The 19,299-nt window shown below is 41.3% G+C and overlaps 1 protein-coding gene across 1 annotated transcript in view; it reads left to right on the forward strand.

Moving 5' to 3' along the window:
• The window catches only part of SEC23IP (SEC23 interacting protein), a 71,406-nt gene that overhangs the window by 22,878 nt on the left and 29,229 nt on the right, over positions 1-19,299 (forward strand). Inside the window, exons 10-17 of the mRNA XM_082268046.1 lie at positions 2,597-2,718; positions 7,164-7,307; positions 8,465-8,560; positions 10,821-10,991; positions 13,191-13,346; positions 14,194-14,296; positions 14,397-14,579; positions 15,466-15,625. Of these exons, the coding sequence (XP_082124172.1) occupies positions 2,597-2,718; positions 7,164-7,307; positions 8,465-8,560; positions 10,821-10,991; positions 13,191-13,346; positions 14,194-14,296; positions 14,397-14,579; positions 15,466-15,625 (1,135 nt within the window). The remainder of the gene's footprint in view (positions 1-2,596; positions 2,719-7,163; positions 7,308-8,464; positions 8,561-10,820; positions 10,992-13,190; positions 13,347-14,193; positions 14,297-14,396; positions 14,580-15,465; positions 15,626-19,299) is intronic.

The following is a 19,299-nucleotide window of genomic DNA, read 5'->3' on the forward strand; positions in this document are numbered from 1 at the left end:
GTACCATGGACGGATGTCTTCCGGGTGTGATGTCAGACGTTGCCGGTAACTATGGAAACCGCGTGCTCACGCGTAACGCGTTTCGTCATCACGGACTTCAACTGAGGGCGTCGACGTTAGGGCGTGAGCACGCGGTTTCCATAGTTACCGGCAACGTCTGACGTCACACCCGGAAGACATCCATCCATGGTACCTGGCGGTTTGCAGACACAGACGGGATTTGACAATCGATGGTTCGGTAACTTGCAATACAAGTTTTTCTTTACAAGTTTGTCAATCTATTTATACATGTGAGTGCAATTCCTAAGGGATTAATGTTTGATTTTATTCTGAAATAAATGGTAAAACGGGATTACACTATGTGTTTCTGACATTCATTTTCATGCACATCCTGGTGAGCGGTTAAACACTCCCTGCTATAGTTGGAGAGGACCTTACACCGGTTCCGGGATTTTGAGGATCTTTCCGTGATTAAGACTACAGGCTTATTTTTAAGCCGCCTCTGGTAAGTGCATTACCATTGGGCGTGCACTGTGGTGAGGTGGAGGTCTTGTATCCTGCAGTTTATATGCATGCGGTTTGATGCACTTTTATGGACTATCATTTGGACGCTGAATTGTATCTAGAAGCATCTATCTAAGCAGTTCATTCACAAGGAATTCTATTTACTTATATAAGATATAGGTGTATGTGGACAATACACCGTGAGCGCCGCTAGTGGACTCGTGGGGAGTTTTATTTGAAAATTTTTAAAGAGTGCACCTTCCTTTTTTATGTTTGTGTTATGTATAGTGGCAGCTGGTATCTTTAGAGTGCATTTTTGATGAACTCTTCTACCATATAAAGTTCCCTTTTAGCGCTGGGTGAGCAGGATATTTCATTTGCATTTATTCTACTCCTAGTTGTATATATATTCAACCAATATGTGAATGTGCACACTTAATAATAAAAAAATAGAGTGACAAAACCAAATGAATATGTAAAAGTAAATGTGCACACTATTAGTGAAACAATAAAGTGACAAAGTTTTTAAAAAAAAAAAAAACTATTTATAAAAACGCACAATAACACGAAATGATTAAGGGTAATGAAAGTCCCAGAAACACTCGATGTATAGAGTATATAGAAATACAAAGTCCTCCTCCACGGTGCATCTGTCAATAAGGCATGCCAGTGTGCAGATATTGGTAATATAAACACCAATCAACTCCATTTCAGATGGGTCCAGATGGAGGAGCCAGTATCGATCAGGTATACCGGAGACCGTCACTGGGGTAGATGTTCCACCATATACCGCACTCAGACCATATATGTCATAAGCAGCAACCATCCAAGGGTTAACATACAGGGAATAAAAGAGCCTCCATAGTGTAATATGTAAAAACAAACACTTTAATAATAAAAGGAGAAGAACTCCCATTCAGTAGATAAAATAGCGCTATGTCCAAAGAAAAGCCGGCCAGATACACTATCGCCCGGCTTTCCGGGTTTTGCGTGGCGACGTCTTCCATAGGTGTTATCCCACTTTTAGCTGCAGATTTGTTTTTCATTTATTAGCGTGGTTATTATTTATATTAAATTTCCGATGGGACATACTCGCAATCTGTGTGTTTTTTTTTTTTTTTTTTTTTTTTTTTCAGCCGCTGCCTTTTTGGAAAGGGTTGTGGACTTTTTTTTTTTCTTGTTAAATAATTTTTATTAAGACTATTTGTGATAATAACAAACAGGGAAAGGAAATCATAATAATAACAGAGGAAAGCAAACTCATAAAACATTGATATTATGGCCAGTAGTACATAGGTACAGTTATGCAATCTAACTTCATGCCCATGAAGATAAGCCTTTACAGCATTGAGCATTCCAAATATACGAATAGCATTAGTTGGGGACTTTTTTTAAAGCAAAATGGTACGTTTTTGGTTCAATAGACTTCAGTGGAGAAGTTGCAGAAAAGCATGTAGTGTGTTTTTTTTTTTTTTTTTTTTTCCTGCGATTTTGCTGCAATTTGCATTCTTAAATCTATCCAACAACAAATTGGCAAAAAAAGCATAAAAAAATGCAAAACGCATAAAAAACTTGTGAAAAATGTGTCAAAAATGCATTGCAGAAACAGATAAAAAAGCAAACTGCATAGGTGTGAACTGAGTCTAAAGAAACATGCCTGTTTAGTAGGCTACTAAACAGACACTGGGAATATTTTTCCCCACCACCCCTAGGAATTTGGTACTAAAGAAACCCTCTTATCCTAGGAGGTAGGCTACTAAATAGACGTATGGAATAAAATTTCTTCCCTAACGCCTCCATCCCCACCAAGAGGTAGGTACTAAACTGACATTGGGGTACATTTTCTATCTTAGGAGGCAGGCTACTTGGCTAACACAAAGGATATAGTTGCCCCCCCCTCTGCTCCAGGAGGCCGGTATTTAAAAAGACATTGAAGTACATATCCTATCCAAGAAGATAAGCTACTGAACAGACATAGGGCATCCTGATCATCTTTATGAAAGAACTGTGTTTGTTTTAAGTTAATGTTACATGCACAATCTATGTTCTATTCCCACTGTATAGCCTAGTCCTTCTCCTCCATATTTCTTAGGCTCTCTGATTCTGTTCGATATACTGTCCAACCAGCAAGATCTAACCGCTGCACCCCCAGCACAAGCCCCACCCCCTAATGTGAACACTGCACTGAAGCATGAAGGCGCTAGAGACAATTGGGTAAGTCTGGATCTTTCTGTTGCAATGTTCTTTAAAGCGGAGTTCCAGCCTAACCGCACACTCACCTGTCCCACGGTCCAGCGATGCGCCGTCTTCTCCCTCTCTGCTCTGCGGCGCCGGCATCACTGATGTGGGCACCCGGCTGTGACAGTTTGCGGCTTCACAGCCGGGTATGCACTGCGCATGCGCGAGTTGCGCTACGCATCGTGATTGCCCGGCAATCTTCTGGCACCTCTGACATGTCCCAGAAGATTGGAGGGAGGGAGAGAGGAGAACTTCCGCTCAGGGCGCCGCGGCGCTCCGAGCGGAAGTGGGAGCGGGTACCTGTCAAAACTAGGTACCCGCTCGTTCCCCCCCCCCCCCCCCCCCCCAAAAAAAAATTACATGCCAAATGTGGCATGTCAGGGGGTTAGGACTATTTAAAGTGGAAGTTCCACTTTTGGGTGGAACTCCGCTTTAAATTAGCCTGTTTTTCAGTTGCAACTTGTGGACGGCAAAATATTTGAGTCTATAAGCAAATATTTCCTAAGGCCCCTTTCACACACACCGACCGTTCATTTCATCATTTCAGTCATGTCAAAATGGATGAAGTTTTTTTGTCTGTTTTTTTTTTTTGCCTTTTTTTCACCCGTTATTTTTACATCCAATACCAATGCAAAAACGGATGAAAAATTGATCGTTTGTCCGTTTACATCCGCTTTATGTTCCATCCGTTTTTTTAACGGTAGAAAAATAGGGCTTTCATCCGTTCAAAAAAACAGATATTGAAGTAAGCAGATGAAAACGGATGTAAATGAATGGCAATCCTTTTGTCATCCATTTTTCCATAGGAATAATGCATTCCTATGGTAAAATGGATGACAAAGGATGATCATTCATTTACGTCCATTTTTCATCCATCAATGCATGGATGACAAACAGTCTGTATGTGTGAAAGGGGCCTAAGAGAAAAACTATCACTTTGTTAAAACATCTTGGTAAAATAAATAAAAACAGTAGCTAGATCAGAAACTTTATTCGTAAATAAAATAACAAACATAAAAAAAATATCCCCTGAAAGAGATATCCCCCAAGTAACATACATGTAACACAAGTTTAAGAAAATTTAAACCTCAATATCCAGCACACAACTCCACAGTATAAGAGGATAGCAAAACATTCACAAAGAGTATTCTGCTGTCTAAAATAGGTCAGCGAGTGTAATCCGAATTACGGGTGATTATTGCACCAAAAATAAACCCCAAGAATATCAAACTGGTAAATAAATGCTAAAATGGGTAATATCTATAAATGGTAGCTTAAGGGTCCTTTTACACGGCCGCTCCGCTGCCGGACTTTTTTTTTTTTTTCACGGAGCGGATGACATTTGTGTCATCCGCTCCGTGTGCCCGCATATCATCCCATCCGTTTGCGGATGATATGTGGACATAATGTAAGTCTATGGCATTGCGGATGACACCGCTGACATCCGATTTTCCTTCCTTTCCGTTTTTTACACGGATGAAAAAATAGGGTTCTGTTCCGTTCCAAAAAACGGAACAGAACTGAAAGGAGGAAAATCGGATGTCAGCGGATGGTATTCCGCTGACATCTGCAGTGCCATTCACTTACATTAAAGTCCGCAAATCATCCGCAAAAAAATAGGATGATTTGCGGACACACGGAGCGGCCGTGTGAAAGGACCCAAAGAAGAACTAAATATTGTGCCCTTCGTACACCCTAGAAAGATGCATATACATGAGTAACCTGTGAATAGATGAAAAGGGGTCCCACAAATGATGAGACAGGTCCAATGGGACTTGTTACTATAGATCCACGCATTAGATAGCTGCTGCTGCTTCATCAGGAGTAACAGAACGCCATATACCCACACTCAGGGTCTGAATAGAACACACGTCGGCCCCTTGTATGAGACGACAACGTTACGCCAGGGGCAGAACTGACACAGTGAAATGTTAAAAAGAAAACATGCATTCCATGGACTTTGTCTGCCCATCAATAATAAAAAAAAAAAGAACAGTATCACAATTTTTTTCTTAACCACTTAAGGACTGGAAGGTTTTACCCCCTTGACCAGGTCATTTTTTGCGATACGGCACTGCGTTATTTTAACTGACAATTGCGCGGTCATTCGGCGCTGTACCACTATAAAAATTGATTTCTTTTTTTCCCCACAAATAGAGCTTTCTTTTTGTGGTATTAGATCACTTCCTGTGATTGTTTTTTTTTTTTTTTTTTTTTTTTTTGCGCTATAAACAAAAAAAAAAAGCGACAATTCATAAAAAAAAATGTTTTTTACTTTCTGCTATAAAACATTGCCAATAAAAAAAAAAAAAAAAAATTAAAAAATTAAAATTTTTTTCATTTTAGACCAATATGTATTCTGCTACATATTTTTGGTAAAAAAAATCCCAATAAGTGTAAATTAATTGGGTTTGCGCAAAAGTTATTGCGTCTACAAACCTACTCCGTTTTTCAGGCAGGCCTGATTGGATGCTCCATGCACCTCTATGGAGCAGCGGATGTCAGCGGTGACATGTCCACTGACACCAGCTGCTCTCCGATCCTGTCCATGAAATCCAGATGGATGGAAACCCTGGAGGATCGGATGAAAACTGACAGGCCGTCTGCCTGCACAGCGTGGGATCGCCGGATCGATCTCCGCTGAGCAAAACTGAGTCTGCCGGGCGCAAAGTCAGTTTTTCAATGCGGATCTGAACTGATGTCCCATGCATCTCTATGGGGCATCGGATGTCAGCGGAGACATGTCCGCTGACATCCGATCCGGTCTGTCAAATCTGGACGGATGGAAACCCTATTTTCAAACCGTCCAGCGGATCGGATTGGATGAGAACGGACAGGCGGTCTGTTCTCATCCGATTCCCCCATAGAGAAGAGCGGGGACCTGACGGCTCTTTCTGAGCTGCCATCCGCCTGCTCAGCGGGGTATCGGCGGATCGATCACCCACTGAGAAAAACAGTCTACCGAAGGACTCCCATGTGTGAAAGGGGCCTAAGTGTTTAAACTGACCTCATTCACCAAATGATACAATGTTTCTCTTTATCTCAGCGCTGAGCAATTTTATGATAAATCTTCCTGGCTGTATTTGACAGCTGTGAACACGGAACTGCTCTGCACTGTTACGTTAATCGTGGAAATGCTGGATCGTGAGGGGGGTTGAAACGAGATTACAATTTTTTTTTTTTTTAACGATTAATCGAGCAGCTTTCATGCAAAATCTGGCACAGCTCCACATTAAAAAACCAATCAGCTTCTAGGTTGTATTGCCAAAGCTTAATTAAACAAGCTGAAATTAGAAGCAGATTGGCTACCATGCATAGCTGTAGCAGATTTTGCATTATCCAGTTCTAAGTAAATCAACCCCTGTGTGTGGTTGGCAACAATTTCACCTCACAAGTGACCAATAATGGGAAAATGAAAATGGGTCCAAATGAAAACATACACACATTAACGCATGTGCATGCATACCCCAACACCCGCTCCCAACAATATTACAATGTGACGTTGCGGCTCGACAGAGACAATGATTTAAAGAACAGCAGAGGTATAAAAATTAAGACTCAAGATAAAGAATTAAAAAAATTCACATGAATACCATGAGGAAGTAACTTGATTAGGGTTATCTAGTCACTAGTGGGGCCATTCACTTAGCAAAGCCCATACTTCTTACTGAGTAGAGAGATCAAACACTCACAGGGTGTCGTTAAACTGCAACAGAGAGGGCAACTGCTGACACAGCGCAGCGATCTGCCTCTGCTGCATGATGTGGGGGGAACAGACACTTTTAGACTTTACTAACTTACTGTTCCAATAAAGCTAATGGCATGTATTTTGTAACAAGGGCTCAGTTGAGCTTTAAAGCAGACCTTCTGCTTTGCTGTGTAATGTTATTATTATTATTATTATTATTATACTTTATCATTTTTTTGTTTACATGCTTACTGTTGCATTTTAAATTAGTGTAGAAATTTGTAGATTAATTACTAGAGGATGCTCTGTATTGCACTGCAATCACTGAGTCTCCCTGACTGACAACCTTGAGATAAGATATTGTCCATGTAAGGTGTGCATTGTGTGCAGGTGGTTTTCATGGTAAGAGAATTGCTTATAAGGAGGAACAGTAAAGAATAACTGTAAGGGTCCGTGCACACTGGGTTTAAAAAAATTCCAGTTCTTTTGGCAGACAAAAATACTCCTATTGAGTGTTTTTGTACAGGTCTAGAGTGTTGAGCGTGTTTTTTTTTTTTTTCCCTGCCAGAAAATTCTCCTCCAAAAACGCAAACCAGAGGGGTTTAAAGGCTACAAGCAAATTTCTTTCATGCTTTTTCTTAGAACACATTTGAAAATACTATATACTGTATTTACTTTTTAGAAGCTTCTTTTTTCTGAAGGTTTTCATGTGTCCTGGTTCCTCCTGTTTCAGGGCAGTTTTCCAGATTCACGCGAGTCCAGTGAATCGGAGGTGGCGCAAGAAGGGCTTCCTGACCTACAGGAGGCGCTGGAGTCTCTCAGCCTTTCGGATTACATCACCGTGTTTGACAAAGAGAAAATTGACATGGAGTCTTTGGTAATCTGACTTGTGAACTAATAATGGGTTGGCATGAGAGAGCTGTGCTTGTATTGGACAGCCTTTAGATCAGGGTATTTTTCTTTTTTTTTTTTTTTTTTTTTAATTTTAGTTTTTTTTTTTTTTTGTTTTTCTTGTTTTAACCAGTGGGTTAAACAAAAAAAGAAAACCATTTCCCCCACCCACACTAATCCTTCCCACTTAGTTCTGGTATTCTGACAGCAGGGAGACTTCCTCGATGTCAGAATACACTGATTAGTGCTGCCAGCCATAGTCAGGCGGCACCGATGGATTGGGAAAAAAAACGGCAGACTGGTTGTACAAAAGTTGATTGATCAACTTCTCCACAACCAGCCTGCCCATGCATTTATCGACCTGCTGATCCGACTAAATTTTAATCCATGTATGGCCAACTTAGGCGGAGGTTTTGTAACACACATACACCACCATGTGTGTCTGAGGAGAGGTCATGGAGGGATGTAACTGAGCTAGGGCGCAATCCCAAAGCCCAGGCAACCTAATGCTTGGCATTGAATTCCCTGGGCAATAGGCTCCGCCCTGTTTTTGCATGCTAAGTGGAGGATGTGTCTCCAGCAGGGCACAGCGCAGGAAGAAGAGCATGCTGTGCCTGCCAGATGCACACACACCGGCCACGGCAGGGGATCAGATAGCCTGGCGCCTTACACACAGGAGGTGTGGAGTGGCAGGAACTGTGCGCGAGATGCCAGGTGTTGGCTGCATATCTTCCTGCATATATGTTGTGGTGGGCGGAGGGGGAAGCTAGGTGCTGTGCATTGCATATAAAATGCTTACAATGGTTTTATTATTTGCATGTTCATTCATTTAGATGCATCCAGGTGTTTTCAGTTAACCTTTGTATAGAAAAAAATGAAAATATGCATGTCCAGGGGAAATGTAGGTTCTCTGAATGCCAGTAAGAGCTTGCAAACACAAGTATGTTAAACGTGGGGGAATGAGGAACTACTACCCCCCTGTATTAGAAGCAGGCATGTATTAAGGCCTGATGAACTTTATGATGTAAATACCAGCAATCTCTATTCCTTCACACTGCACATTGGTTGAACTGTGGATGAGAACAGGCTTGTCTGTCATTAAATGATGCTGTGTGTAATTGTCATTTCTTGTCGTCTTTTTAGCTCATGTGTACAGTTGATGACTTGAAAGAGATGGGGATACCGCTGGGACCCAGAAAGAAGATTGCCAAATATATAGAGGAGATGGCTACCAGTAAGGTAAAAGATTCTCAGTCCTCAGACACCACTTCTGCTGTGCAGCTAGAGGCCTGTAATGTATTCTCTTCTGTATTTGGAGGGGAGCATTTGGGCTCTGTTCATACTACTGTGATATGCAGTTCAATTATGTTAATTTGGTTGCATTTTGGATGTGGTTTGCATATTCTATCAGGCCAGATTGCGCACTGTAAATTTCACCAAAATACTGCAGGAATCTTTTTCCGTATTGCACTGCACTGAATTGCATTGATGTGAACGGGCCATTGAAAATAATGTGATATCCATTGTGCTAAGATACTGTGAAAAGAAACCGTGCGCTTACTTCATAAAATTCATATCACCATAGTGAATAAACAATCGTGAATAGACCAGAGATGTATAGTAACTAAGTAGAACTACTTCACTACTGTACTTAAGTACGGAAAGGCGGTATCTGTACTTTTCTGGAGTATAATTTTTTTCTCCTACTTCCACTTTTACTTCACTACATTTTTTCGATGATTTCAATACTTCTACTCTGATATTTTTTTCTTGTGCTGCATAGTTACTCGTTACAATTATAAAAATTACCACTGCCAGAACAGTAGATGGCAGGTTTCATGAAGCTCAAAACATGTGTATTATCAGCGCATACGAAAATAAATGCTACTGTATGTATAAATAAAAGCTGCATTTGAAATAATAAAAAACAATATGATGTTCAAACTTTTGACTTCTTTCTTTAATAACTACATAACACAGTACTTGTACTTGAGCAGCATTTTTTTTTCAAAACTACTGGTACTTGTACTTTCAGTACTTGAGTAGCAAAATTTTTAAAAAAACTACTTGCAATACTTAAGTACAAAAAAAGTTAAATACTTTAGTACTTCTACTCAAGTCACTTTTTGATTGAGCACTTCCACTTCTACTCAAGTCACTTTTAGATCGAGCACTTGTACTGTATGGGTTTCGAGGAGTACTTTATACAACTCTGGAATAGACAAATGATTAAATAATCCTCATTTAAATTATAGAAAATACATAAAAATTGTGAAGTCCATATATAATCCCACACGTGAATATGATCCTCAGTGAGTATAGGAAAGGTTCCTCTTTACCAGCATGCAGACGCACTATACACTCACCAGACTTTATTGACCCCCATTACAGGGAGTAAAAGTGCTTCTATGGGAAAATCCAAAATGTCCTACATGAGGTCACAAGAATGAATTCAAATCGCCGCGGTCATCCTTTCAATATGTATAAATATAGCGTATTCAAAGCTCCAGTGTTGCCATATAGAGAGGAAGAAACTCTCTCATGGTGCAGTATTTCAAATCCTTTATTTAGAAAAGAAGGTTGTATTGCACTTACAGTACATCAATGAAGACAGAATCAGCATGTATTATATAGGAATCGCTCGTTTGCGCTCCACCTTCCTCCCAGCTGACTGGAAATGACATATGTCAGAGACCACCTAACACCTAACCTTTCATCAGTTTGTCTGACGTCCTCAAAGAACCCCTGAGGACGTCAGACCTAGATTGACAAAACCGCGTTAGGTGATGTTTGAGATACGTCTTTTCCGGTCAGCTGGAACGCAGGTGGAGCGTGAACCGGCAATTCCTATACAATAAATGCTGATCCCTGTCTTCGTTGATGTAAGTGCAATACAACCTTCTTTTTTAAATAAATTATTTGAAATACTACACCATGACAGTATTTCTTCCTCTCTCTATATGGCAACACTAGAGCTTTGAATAAGCTATTTATATACATATTGAATGGATGACTGCAGCTGTTTTAATTCATTCCTGTGACCTCATGTATGACATCTTTTGATTTTCCCATATGCGCAATTTTGACTCCCTGGAACCGGAGTCAATCGAGTCTAGTGAGTATATAGTGCGTCTGCATGATGGTGGAGAAGAAGCTTTCCTATACTCACTGAGGACTTTATTCACGTGTGGGATTTTATATTTTTATGTATTTTCTATAATTTTCAAATGAAGATTTTATTAATTTTGTTTATTCACTAATGTTTATTCACTATGGTGATATGCATTTTATGATGATAGAGCGTAGTTCCTTTTTGTTTCTTTTCACGGTATAGGTTGTTTATTACACTTTACAACACGCAGCTCTTTATTGTAATTTTGTTTTTTGGTTATTGATTTGAGCAGGATTAGAATCTATTGGGTTCCTATATTTTCTTTTAGGAGATTCTGTGCCACTCAAGTCCCATCTGAAGTAACCCTAACATCTCATTATTTTTTAGGTTGAGAAGAAAGCCACAGCAGAGAAGAAGACCTCTCAGACCCAACCAGAAAAAGGCGATGGCTTCGCTACTGACGGCAATCTAGAGCCAGAAAAAAAAAAACTGCCAGTGGGAGCTTCAGTGTCGTCCATCCATGTCAATTATGAACACTTTGAGACTGGAACTGGACAGGTAAATATTTCCTTCCTCCCCATTTCTTCTTTCACACTGATGGATGTGTTACTCTGCTCTTTTTGCCCTTTACTTTGCAATCTATTGGAAAATCTTCCTTGTATTTCTCAAAAACCATTTAGTGCAAAAGCCTCCCTGACTGGATGTAAACAAAGAAAAATGTAGACTTCACACTTCAGTCGTTGGTAAATGTAAAGGAAATTGCACAATATGGGTGAAAAATTGCATAGCCACCTAATATACAGATTTGCTTTAATAATATTCTTGGTCACCTGAGGGGGAGAGTCCTGATCTTGTACAAGATACCTCTGGGTCACTCTGCTCTGTTCATGGTGCTCTGGGTCACTGAAATACTGAAATCTGTAAGTAATCCTTGGGGTTGTTGTTCTCAGTACCCAGGGCCAGGAAGCTGCCCTTATCTGTAGGAGGGGGAAGAAGAGAGCAGCGCCACCTCAGTGCAGATTAAAAACGGATCATTTAGACAATGGTACACTCACATATGGATGTGATAAGCCAGCATGTTTTGAAGGGTTTCGTCTGTTCCGCTGTAGATGGAGAGGGGAGGACAGCCACTGGTCCCTGGTGTGTCGGTGGCAACCGGCACTTCCTGGTGTCATGGACACCAGGAAGTGCCAGATGCCACCGACACAGCCGGGACCAGTGGCTGTCTTCCCCTCTCCCTCCAGTCTCCATCTACAGTGGAACAGACAAACCCTTGTAAACATGCTGGCTTATCACATCCATATGTGAGTGTACCATTGTCTACGTGCAATAAATGATCTGTTTTTAATCTGCACTGAGGTGGCGCTGCTCTCTTCTTCCCCCTCCGCTTGTTTTCACTTAGAGTTCCTTCTAGCTCTGGTTGAGCTGGCGGCCACCCATCCATCCCAAAGACTATACACTAACCGCTTGCCGACCGACCACAGTAATATTACTGCGGCAATGCTGCTCCCCTGCGTCCAGTCACGTAGTACTACGTGACTGGAGTGCATGTGTGTGCCGCCGGAGCCGTGCTCCCGCTGTGTTTAGACACAGCGGGAGGTGGGCTGCGGGAGGAGAGGCAGTGATTGCCACCTTCCTCCCGTGATCGTCTGGGAAACGGGAGAGAAGACTCTCCTGCTTATGTAAACAAAGCAGGCGGATCTTCTGTGAGACAGGCAGGGACAGATCAGCAGTTTCAGCTAAGCTACAACTGCGATCTCTGTGCCTGTCACAGAACCCCCTACACAGTCAGTAAGCATATAGGCATAGATTAACCCCTTTGATCACCCACAGGGTTAACCCCTTCCCTGCCAGTGTCATTTTTACAGTAACAGTGCATATTTTTAGCACTGATTACTGTAGTAATGTCACTGGTACCCCCAAAAGTGTCAAAAATGTCAGGGGTCCGATCTGTCTGTCGCAATAACTTTGCGCAAACCAATCAAAATACACTTACTACGATTTTTATTTTTCAACCAAAAATATGTAGCAGAAAACAAATTGGCCTAAAATGTTAAATTTTAATATTTAATTATTTTTTTTATCTTTGGAATGTCCTATAGCAGAATGTGCAAAATATTGTTTTGTTTTCTTTTCACAATTGTCACAATTTTTTTGTTTATAGCGCAAAAAATAAAAATCGCGGAGGTGATCAAATACCACCAAAAGAAAGCTCTATTTGTGGGGGAAAAAGGACCTTCATTTTGTTTGGGTACAGCGTTGCACGACCACGCAATTGTCCGTTAAAGTAACGCAGTGCCAAATCGCAAAATAGGGCCTGGTCAGGAAGGGGGAGTAAAACCTTCCGGGGCTGAAGTGGATAAAGCCTGTGTTTTGACAATACACCCTAGAAAGTGTTTTTAAACGTTTTACCAGAAGTTAGTTTTGCATATGTTCATTTATCAATGCATATCATATTTATTCCCCTTATCACTGTAAGCTGCACTAGCGCTGGTCTATATTTTGTTTTTCTTGCCCTTCTCTGTACACGGCCCTCAGGATCGTTTTAATCTTGAATGCAGCCGTTCAGAGTCCTTTTTCATATGTACGTGGGTCTTCGGGATCACTCTGATCAGTATTGCGGGCCTTTTTGAGCTCTCTTTGACCTGTTTGTGGTCCTTCGGGGTCTTCCATGGTTTGTTTGGGGTTTCTCTGATTTGGGTGCTGGCCATCGGGTTGAGCTGATCTTTGCAGTAAGCGGATCTGTTCTCCTTTCAGGTATCGGTAAAGTATAATCCACTGGATTTTGAGCTGGTGAATTTCTTTGCTCTTGGCTCTCCTATCGGGATGTTTTTGACTGTCCGAGGACTGGACAAGATTGATGAAAACTACAGACTACCTACCTGCAGGGGCTTCTTCAATATTTATCACCCGGTAAGTTCATTATGGAGACAGTAGGGGGCACAAGGTTAGTATGGAATTTTTATTTTTGAAGCTGAAAAAGATTTGTTATTTTAACTTGTGGAAGACAAGCGGAGGGAGGAGGAACAAAATCTCTACATGCAGTACAATGGCCAAGTGGAAATAGGCAAAATAAGTGTGAACAATTGCAATAGTGGTTTTTGCCAGCAGGTGGCACCATGGTCTGGCAGTTCTGGAGGGAATGACATATTGAGGTTAATTGATCACTCATACAAGGCAGTAGTTGAATACAGTAAACCCCCCTCCATTGCGGGTGTTACATTCGGGACCCAGCCGCGAAAAGTGAAATTCCGCAAAATAGAAAAACCCTATTAAAATGCATTGTAGGCATGTTTTTTTTACTGTCACTGTACGTGTAAAAGCATTTTAAGGTCTTTAAACACACTTTTAAAACAATAGAAACTCATTTAAACACATAAAAGATACTAAGAGACATAGCAAGAGCTATGGAAAACACAAAAAATATTTAATTTTTAATGATTTATATAGTAAAATAACATTACAAAAAAACCCGCGAATAACATTACAAAAAAAAAAGCGAATTACCGGGACCGCAAAAACTGAACCGCGATGGAGCGGGGGATTACTGTATTCTATGTGGTATTAATGGAGGTATAAAAAGAAAATGTGGCTGCTATTGATGCGTGTTTTATGTTGCTGAGTATCTCTCTGATGTCATAGAAAAATGATAACCATGATGAGTGTATGATCTCTACAATAGTACAAATGTTCTCTGTAGGGAGGAGATTGGTGTGCATTGATTAGTCCCCATGTTATATGATGCTTATTTCTCTGTCAGCTGGATCCTGTTGCCTACCGGTTGGAACCAATGATTCTAGCAGATCTGGATCTGAAACCTGTTCTTATTCCACATCACAAGGGGCGGAAAAGGCTTCATCTTGGTGAGTATTTGGGCCGGTGTTCAGTTCTTATAGGTCGTCTGAGAGATACAACATTTAGCCTGACCTGCGTTTTTTTTTTTTTTTTTTTTTTGTCTTTTAGAGTTGAAGGAAAGTCTGACCCGAATGGGGTCTGACCTGAAACAAGGATTCCTCAGTTCCTTGCGCTCGGCCTGGCAGACGCTGAATGAATTTGCCCGATTTCACACGTCTTCTACTCAGCTGCAGGAAGAACTAGAGAAAGTTGCCGATCAGATTAAGGAAGAAGAGGAAAAGCAGGTGGAAGGTGACCTTTACAGAACTTTGTTGAGCATTGTTAGGCTGGCCGTAGATTAATAATTCTTAAGGAAAAGAAAAAAAGAAATGGAATTCACCAGGCACACAAACGAGGGTGGATGGAGGATTCCCGACCGCCAGGACATTGTATTCTGACAGTGGGTCTCTCTGCTGTCAGAATACACTGATCAAGGGCTGCAGCTGCTAATCGAGTTATCCAGGATTTCTGTTTGATAGAAGTTGATCAGCTTCTATCAAGCAGGAACTTATGGACTATTACCAGAGATTTTTATGAACTTCATTATAATATATGTTCATTGGGTCAGCCAGATTGGATTGTGCGCCTACTTTTTTCTTTTTATCAAACAGGGCGACTCCACATGGATCGTTCATTCAGCCCCTGCTGAACGAGTCGAATTTTGATCCATCTATTGCCGAATTTGAGCTTAGCCAGGTAGAAAATGTAAGCTCACTGAGAAATGGTAACCTCAAACTTCTAATAAAGAGAACAACCTTATATTTACGTTTTTTCTTTTTTCTGCTATTCACTGAAAAAAACAAAACAAATCCTTGCTTCAATTGAACCAAACCTGTGTTTCAGCACACATTTTTCTATTTGTATAAAAATCCATGTGTGGAGGGAGCTGGGGCAGTGGAATGGGATAGAGGCCTGTATCAGTGTGCACTGTTCTATCTATCTCTTGCACTAAGGATAATGTGGGCTCTGGTCTAACCTGCAGGGCTCAGCTGTCAGTTTGACAGCCAGTCCATCACTGTTTTATCAGGTTCTAATGTCGTCTGCTCTTTTAAATATGCCAGCTGTCAAACTTTGGGGGGCTGGGCTCTGCATGACGGTTGCTGAGATTGACCAACATCTTCGATTTTTTTTCTTTCAGCTGAGAAATTTGAAAATGCAGAGATCTGCAGAGAAGAGGACCTGTCTATTAAGATTGGCATGTTGAATGGCGGCCACAGAATTGACTATGTTTTACAAGAGAAGCCAATTGAAAGCTTCAATGAGTATTTGTTTGCCCTGCAGAGCCACCTATGTTACTGGTGAGTATCGCAAGTGATAAGGAACTTACTGTCCATCACATAGCACTGGCAGCTAGTAGAAACCCACTTATCCCAAAGGTTTTATAAATGTGGAGGGGTCTGTGGTCATTCTCTAATTTGCAAATGTTCCAGCACTGGGGCATCAAAGGAAGCAAAAACTTACTAAGAAGTTACCTGAGGCCTTACAACAGATGTGATGGCCAGACAATTTTAGATCAAAGACCTTGCTAGTTAAGAATTGGAGTTTGCCATTTTCTTTCTCGTACAGGGGAGTTGACGTTGAAGAATCTACATGATACATTTATTATTTAAAAAATGTGATTAGTTGTGCTAACCTATGAAGGTGTGCAATGGATCAACCGGCACCCCGACTGGGTACCTCCGTTGACGGATGCTCCTAGTGCTTCCCGAGGGCTCCAAGCACTCCACTAGACACCATAACCAACTCGGACCCCATGAACCGCCGCAGCTTGGTTGGGGTCTCGCCGTCTCCTACCCACCCTGGACCTACGACAAGGCTCCAGGTTTCAGTGGGTGAACCTCTCTTTCCCCAGAGAGTGAAGCAGGAACAAGCTCTTACAAGAGCTTAGTGATTATCCAAGGGAGTATGAAGAGCATAGCAATCCCTTGTAGCATATCCCCCCCCCCACCCCAACATGAGTCGAGACTTCATGAAGGGGTAAAAACAGACTGTTTATTGAACAGACACACACTCAATTTGTACACACATGAGCACACCCCCCCATCTCATCAAATTACTACACACAGGTCAGGGGCTGAATGATAACATTTTCATATGCAGATGCAATTGTATACAGAAACAGAATTAACCTGAACTAATTAGCTGGCCATCTGGACAGAACAATGTGAGGTCATTAACATTTAACAATGGGACAGGCAGAATACACATTCCATCCCGAAACACAAACAATAGGGGGAGCCTGTCTGACACTGAAGTACAGTACACATTAGCATCACTTGTAAATAATGACCCCATTTGAATCAATCCAAACCATCAGTGTTTCACTCCCAGTGAAGGTTAATACCGTCACAAGGTGCAAACAAAAATAATTATACAATGTTTTCCCAATATTAAATCATATCAAATCATACAAATTAGTGAATGATAAAAAACAATTGTCTCAAGTATCCAAGTGTCCATGAATTTCATTACGTGCTAAAAAGTAACTTTTTCTCATGCCGTGCTTTGCCCAATTTGTGCAAATCCAACATCTGCTAGATCAAACGCACTTGCCAGCAGTTAGTATAATTGCAAGCCTGAATGTAACACCTCTGTGGATCCTTATGATCTTGCCTTTGGTCCCGATGTCTATGATAACCCCTCTCATGCATTGATAAAGTAAAGAATAGCCATCATTTCGCAACTTCCTTAAGTTAGTTTATTGTTGCAATTTAAAAGTATGAATCTACAATCACATATGTTGGTGCCTTTAGACCGGTGTTCTAGAATTTAGTCGGACTCATGAAAGTTCCGGACCCTCGTCACTTTCGGTGACGCTACGTCATAACCCAGCTGATGCGAGCACAGGTGCGCATGCGCACAAGGCATTTTCAAGGTCCGATAAAATTCTAAGACTTACGAACAGCTGACTGAGAGGAGGAGGGGCTGAGGTGGGACGCCTACACCGCCACATCATCGAGCAAGGAACATGTTGCAGAGCAGACTTAGAGGAGGCCGGAAGGAAGTGAATACTCATACTAAATAGTAATGATAAAAAAAAAAAAAAAGAAATACTAAACATTTATTTATCATTACTATTTAGTATGAGTATTCACTTCCTTCCCGCCTCCTCTAAGTCCGCTCTTCAACATGTTTCTTGCTCGATGATGCAGCGGTGTTGTAACATTTTCCCGCTGCGGTGTATGTCACCACCAGCTGCTGCGAGCCCAGGTGCGCATGCGCACAAGGCATTTTGAAGGTCCGATGAAATTCTAAGACTTACGAACAGCTGACTGAGAGGAGGAGGGGCTGAGGTGGGACGCATACACCGCCGCGGGAAAATGTTACAACACCGCCGTGTCATCGAGCAAGAAACATGTTGAAGAGCGGACTTAGAGGAGGCGGGAAGGAAGTGAATACTCATACTAAATAGTAATGATAAAAAATGTTTAGTATTTCTTTTTTTTTTTTTTTATCATTACTGTTTAGTATGAGTATTCACTTCCTTCCCGCCTCCTCTTAGTCCGCTCTACAACATGTTCCTTGCTCGATGACGCGGCGGTGTATTCGTCCCACCTCAGCCCCTCCTCCTCTGTCAGCTGTTCATAAGTCTTAGAATTTCATTGGACCTTCAAAATGCCTTGTGCGCATGCGCACCAGGGCTCGCAGCAGCTGGTGGTGACGGAGCATCCCCGGAAGTTTTCGAGGGTCCGGAATTTTCACGGGTCCGACTCCATTTTAGCACACCGGCACTAAGTCTCACCAGCGGTCTCTGTGGCCGTGCAGTCGCTCTCCGTGTGATGCAGTCGACGTGCGTTTCAAGCCTTAATCTCGTTACTGCAACAGGAAACGGAAGTACGTCATCCGCTCGCTGACCTAATTACTTTTCGCAAGTAAACATGCGTCATCAGGAAGCTAGTGTCGCCATTTTGACTGTGGTATTTATGCCCTTACATAATTTTGAAACCAATCAGCTTCTATATTCGTGTGAAAACAAAGTTTAAAAACCTCGTGATTTATTGCACAATTTGTTTAACAATGTGCACCTTTAACCACTTCTGGACCGAAGATTTTCCCCCTTAATGACCAGGCCATTTTTTGCGATTCGGCACTGCATTACTTTAATGGACAATTGGGCGGTCGTGCGATGCTGTACCTAAATAAAATTTGATGTCCTTTTTTTTCCCACAAATAGAGCTTTCTTTTGGTGGTATTTGATCACCTCTGGGATTTTTTTTTTTTTTTGGGGGGGGGCTATAAACAAAAATGGAGCGAAAATTCTGGAAAAAAAACAATATTTTTCACATTCTGCTATATAACATTTCCAAAAAAAAATTTTAAAAATCAAAAACTTTTTAACATGTTAGGTCAATTTGTTGTCTGCTACATATTTTTGGTAAAAAATATCGCAATAGGCGTATTTTGATTGGTTTGCGCAAAAGTTATCGCGTCTACTAACTACGTGAAAGATTTGTCATTTTTATTTATTTATTTTTAACTAATAGCGGTGATTTGAGATTTTTAGGGGAACTGCGACATTGCAGCGGACAGATCGGACCCCTAACTGACATTTTTTTACACATTTGGGGGGACCAGTGACATTACTACAGTAATCAGTGCTAAAAATATGCACTTACTGTAATAATGACACTGGCAGGGAAGGGGGTTAACACAGTGGGTGATTTTTAGTAAAATGGTGAAATAAATCACCCATGATAATAACAAATACTGCTGAATCCTTGCACCACTCTGCCTTCCCAACATCAAGTGCAAACTCACTGGAGGGCGCATATAGCCATGCAGTACGTAGCCCCTTATGGTCAACAGGGATGGATGTATCCAGACAGTGCATCCGATATCCTCTCAACCCAGGACCCTCAATCCGATATCTTTTTTTTTTTTTTTTTTTTTTTTTTTTTTTAGGATTGTCTGCACCACTTCTGTGATCATGCATTGTGCAGTGGATGTTTTTCTGAATGCATTTTCATACCTT

This window comes from Pelophylax lessonae, assembly GCF_965119305.1.
Source record: "Pelophylax lessonae genome assembly, chromosome: 9".
Taxonomy (NCBI): Eukaryota; Metazoa; Chordata; class Amphibia; order Anura; family Ranidae; genus Pelophylax; species Pelophylax lessonae.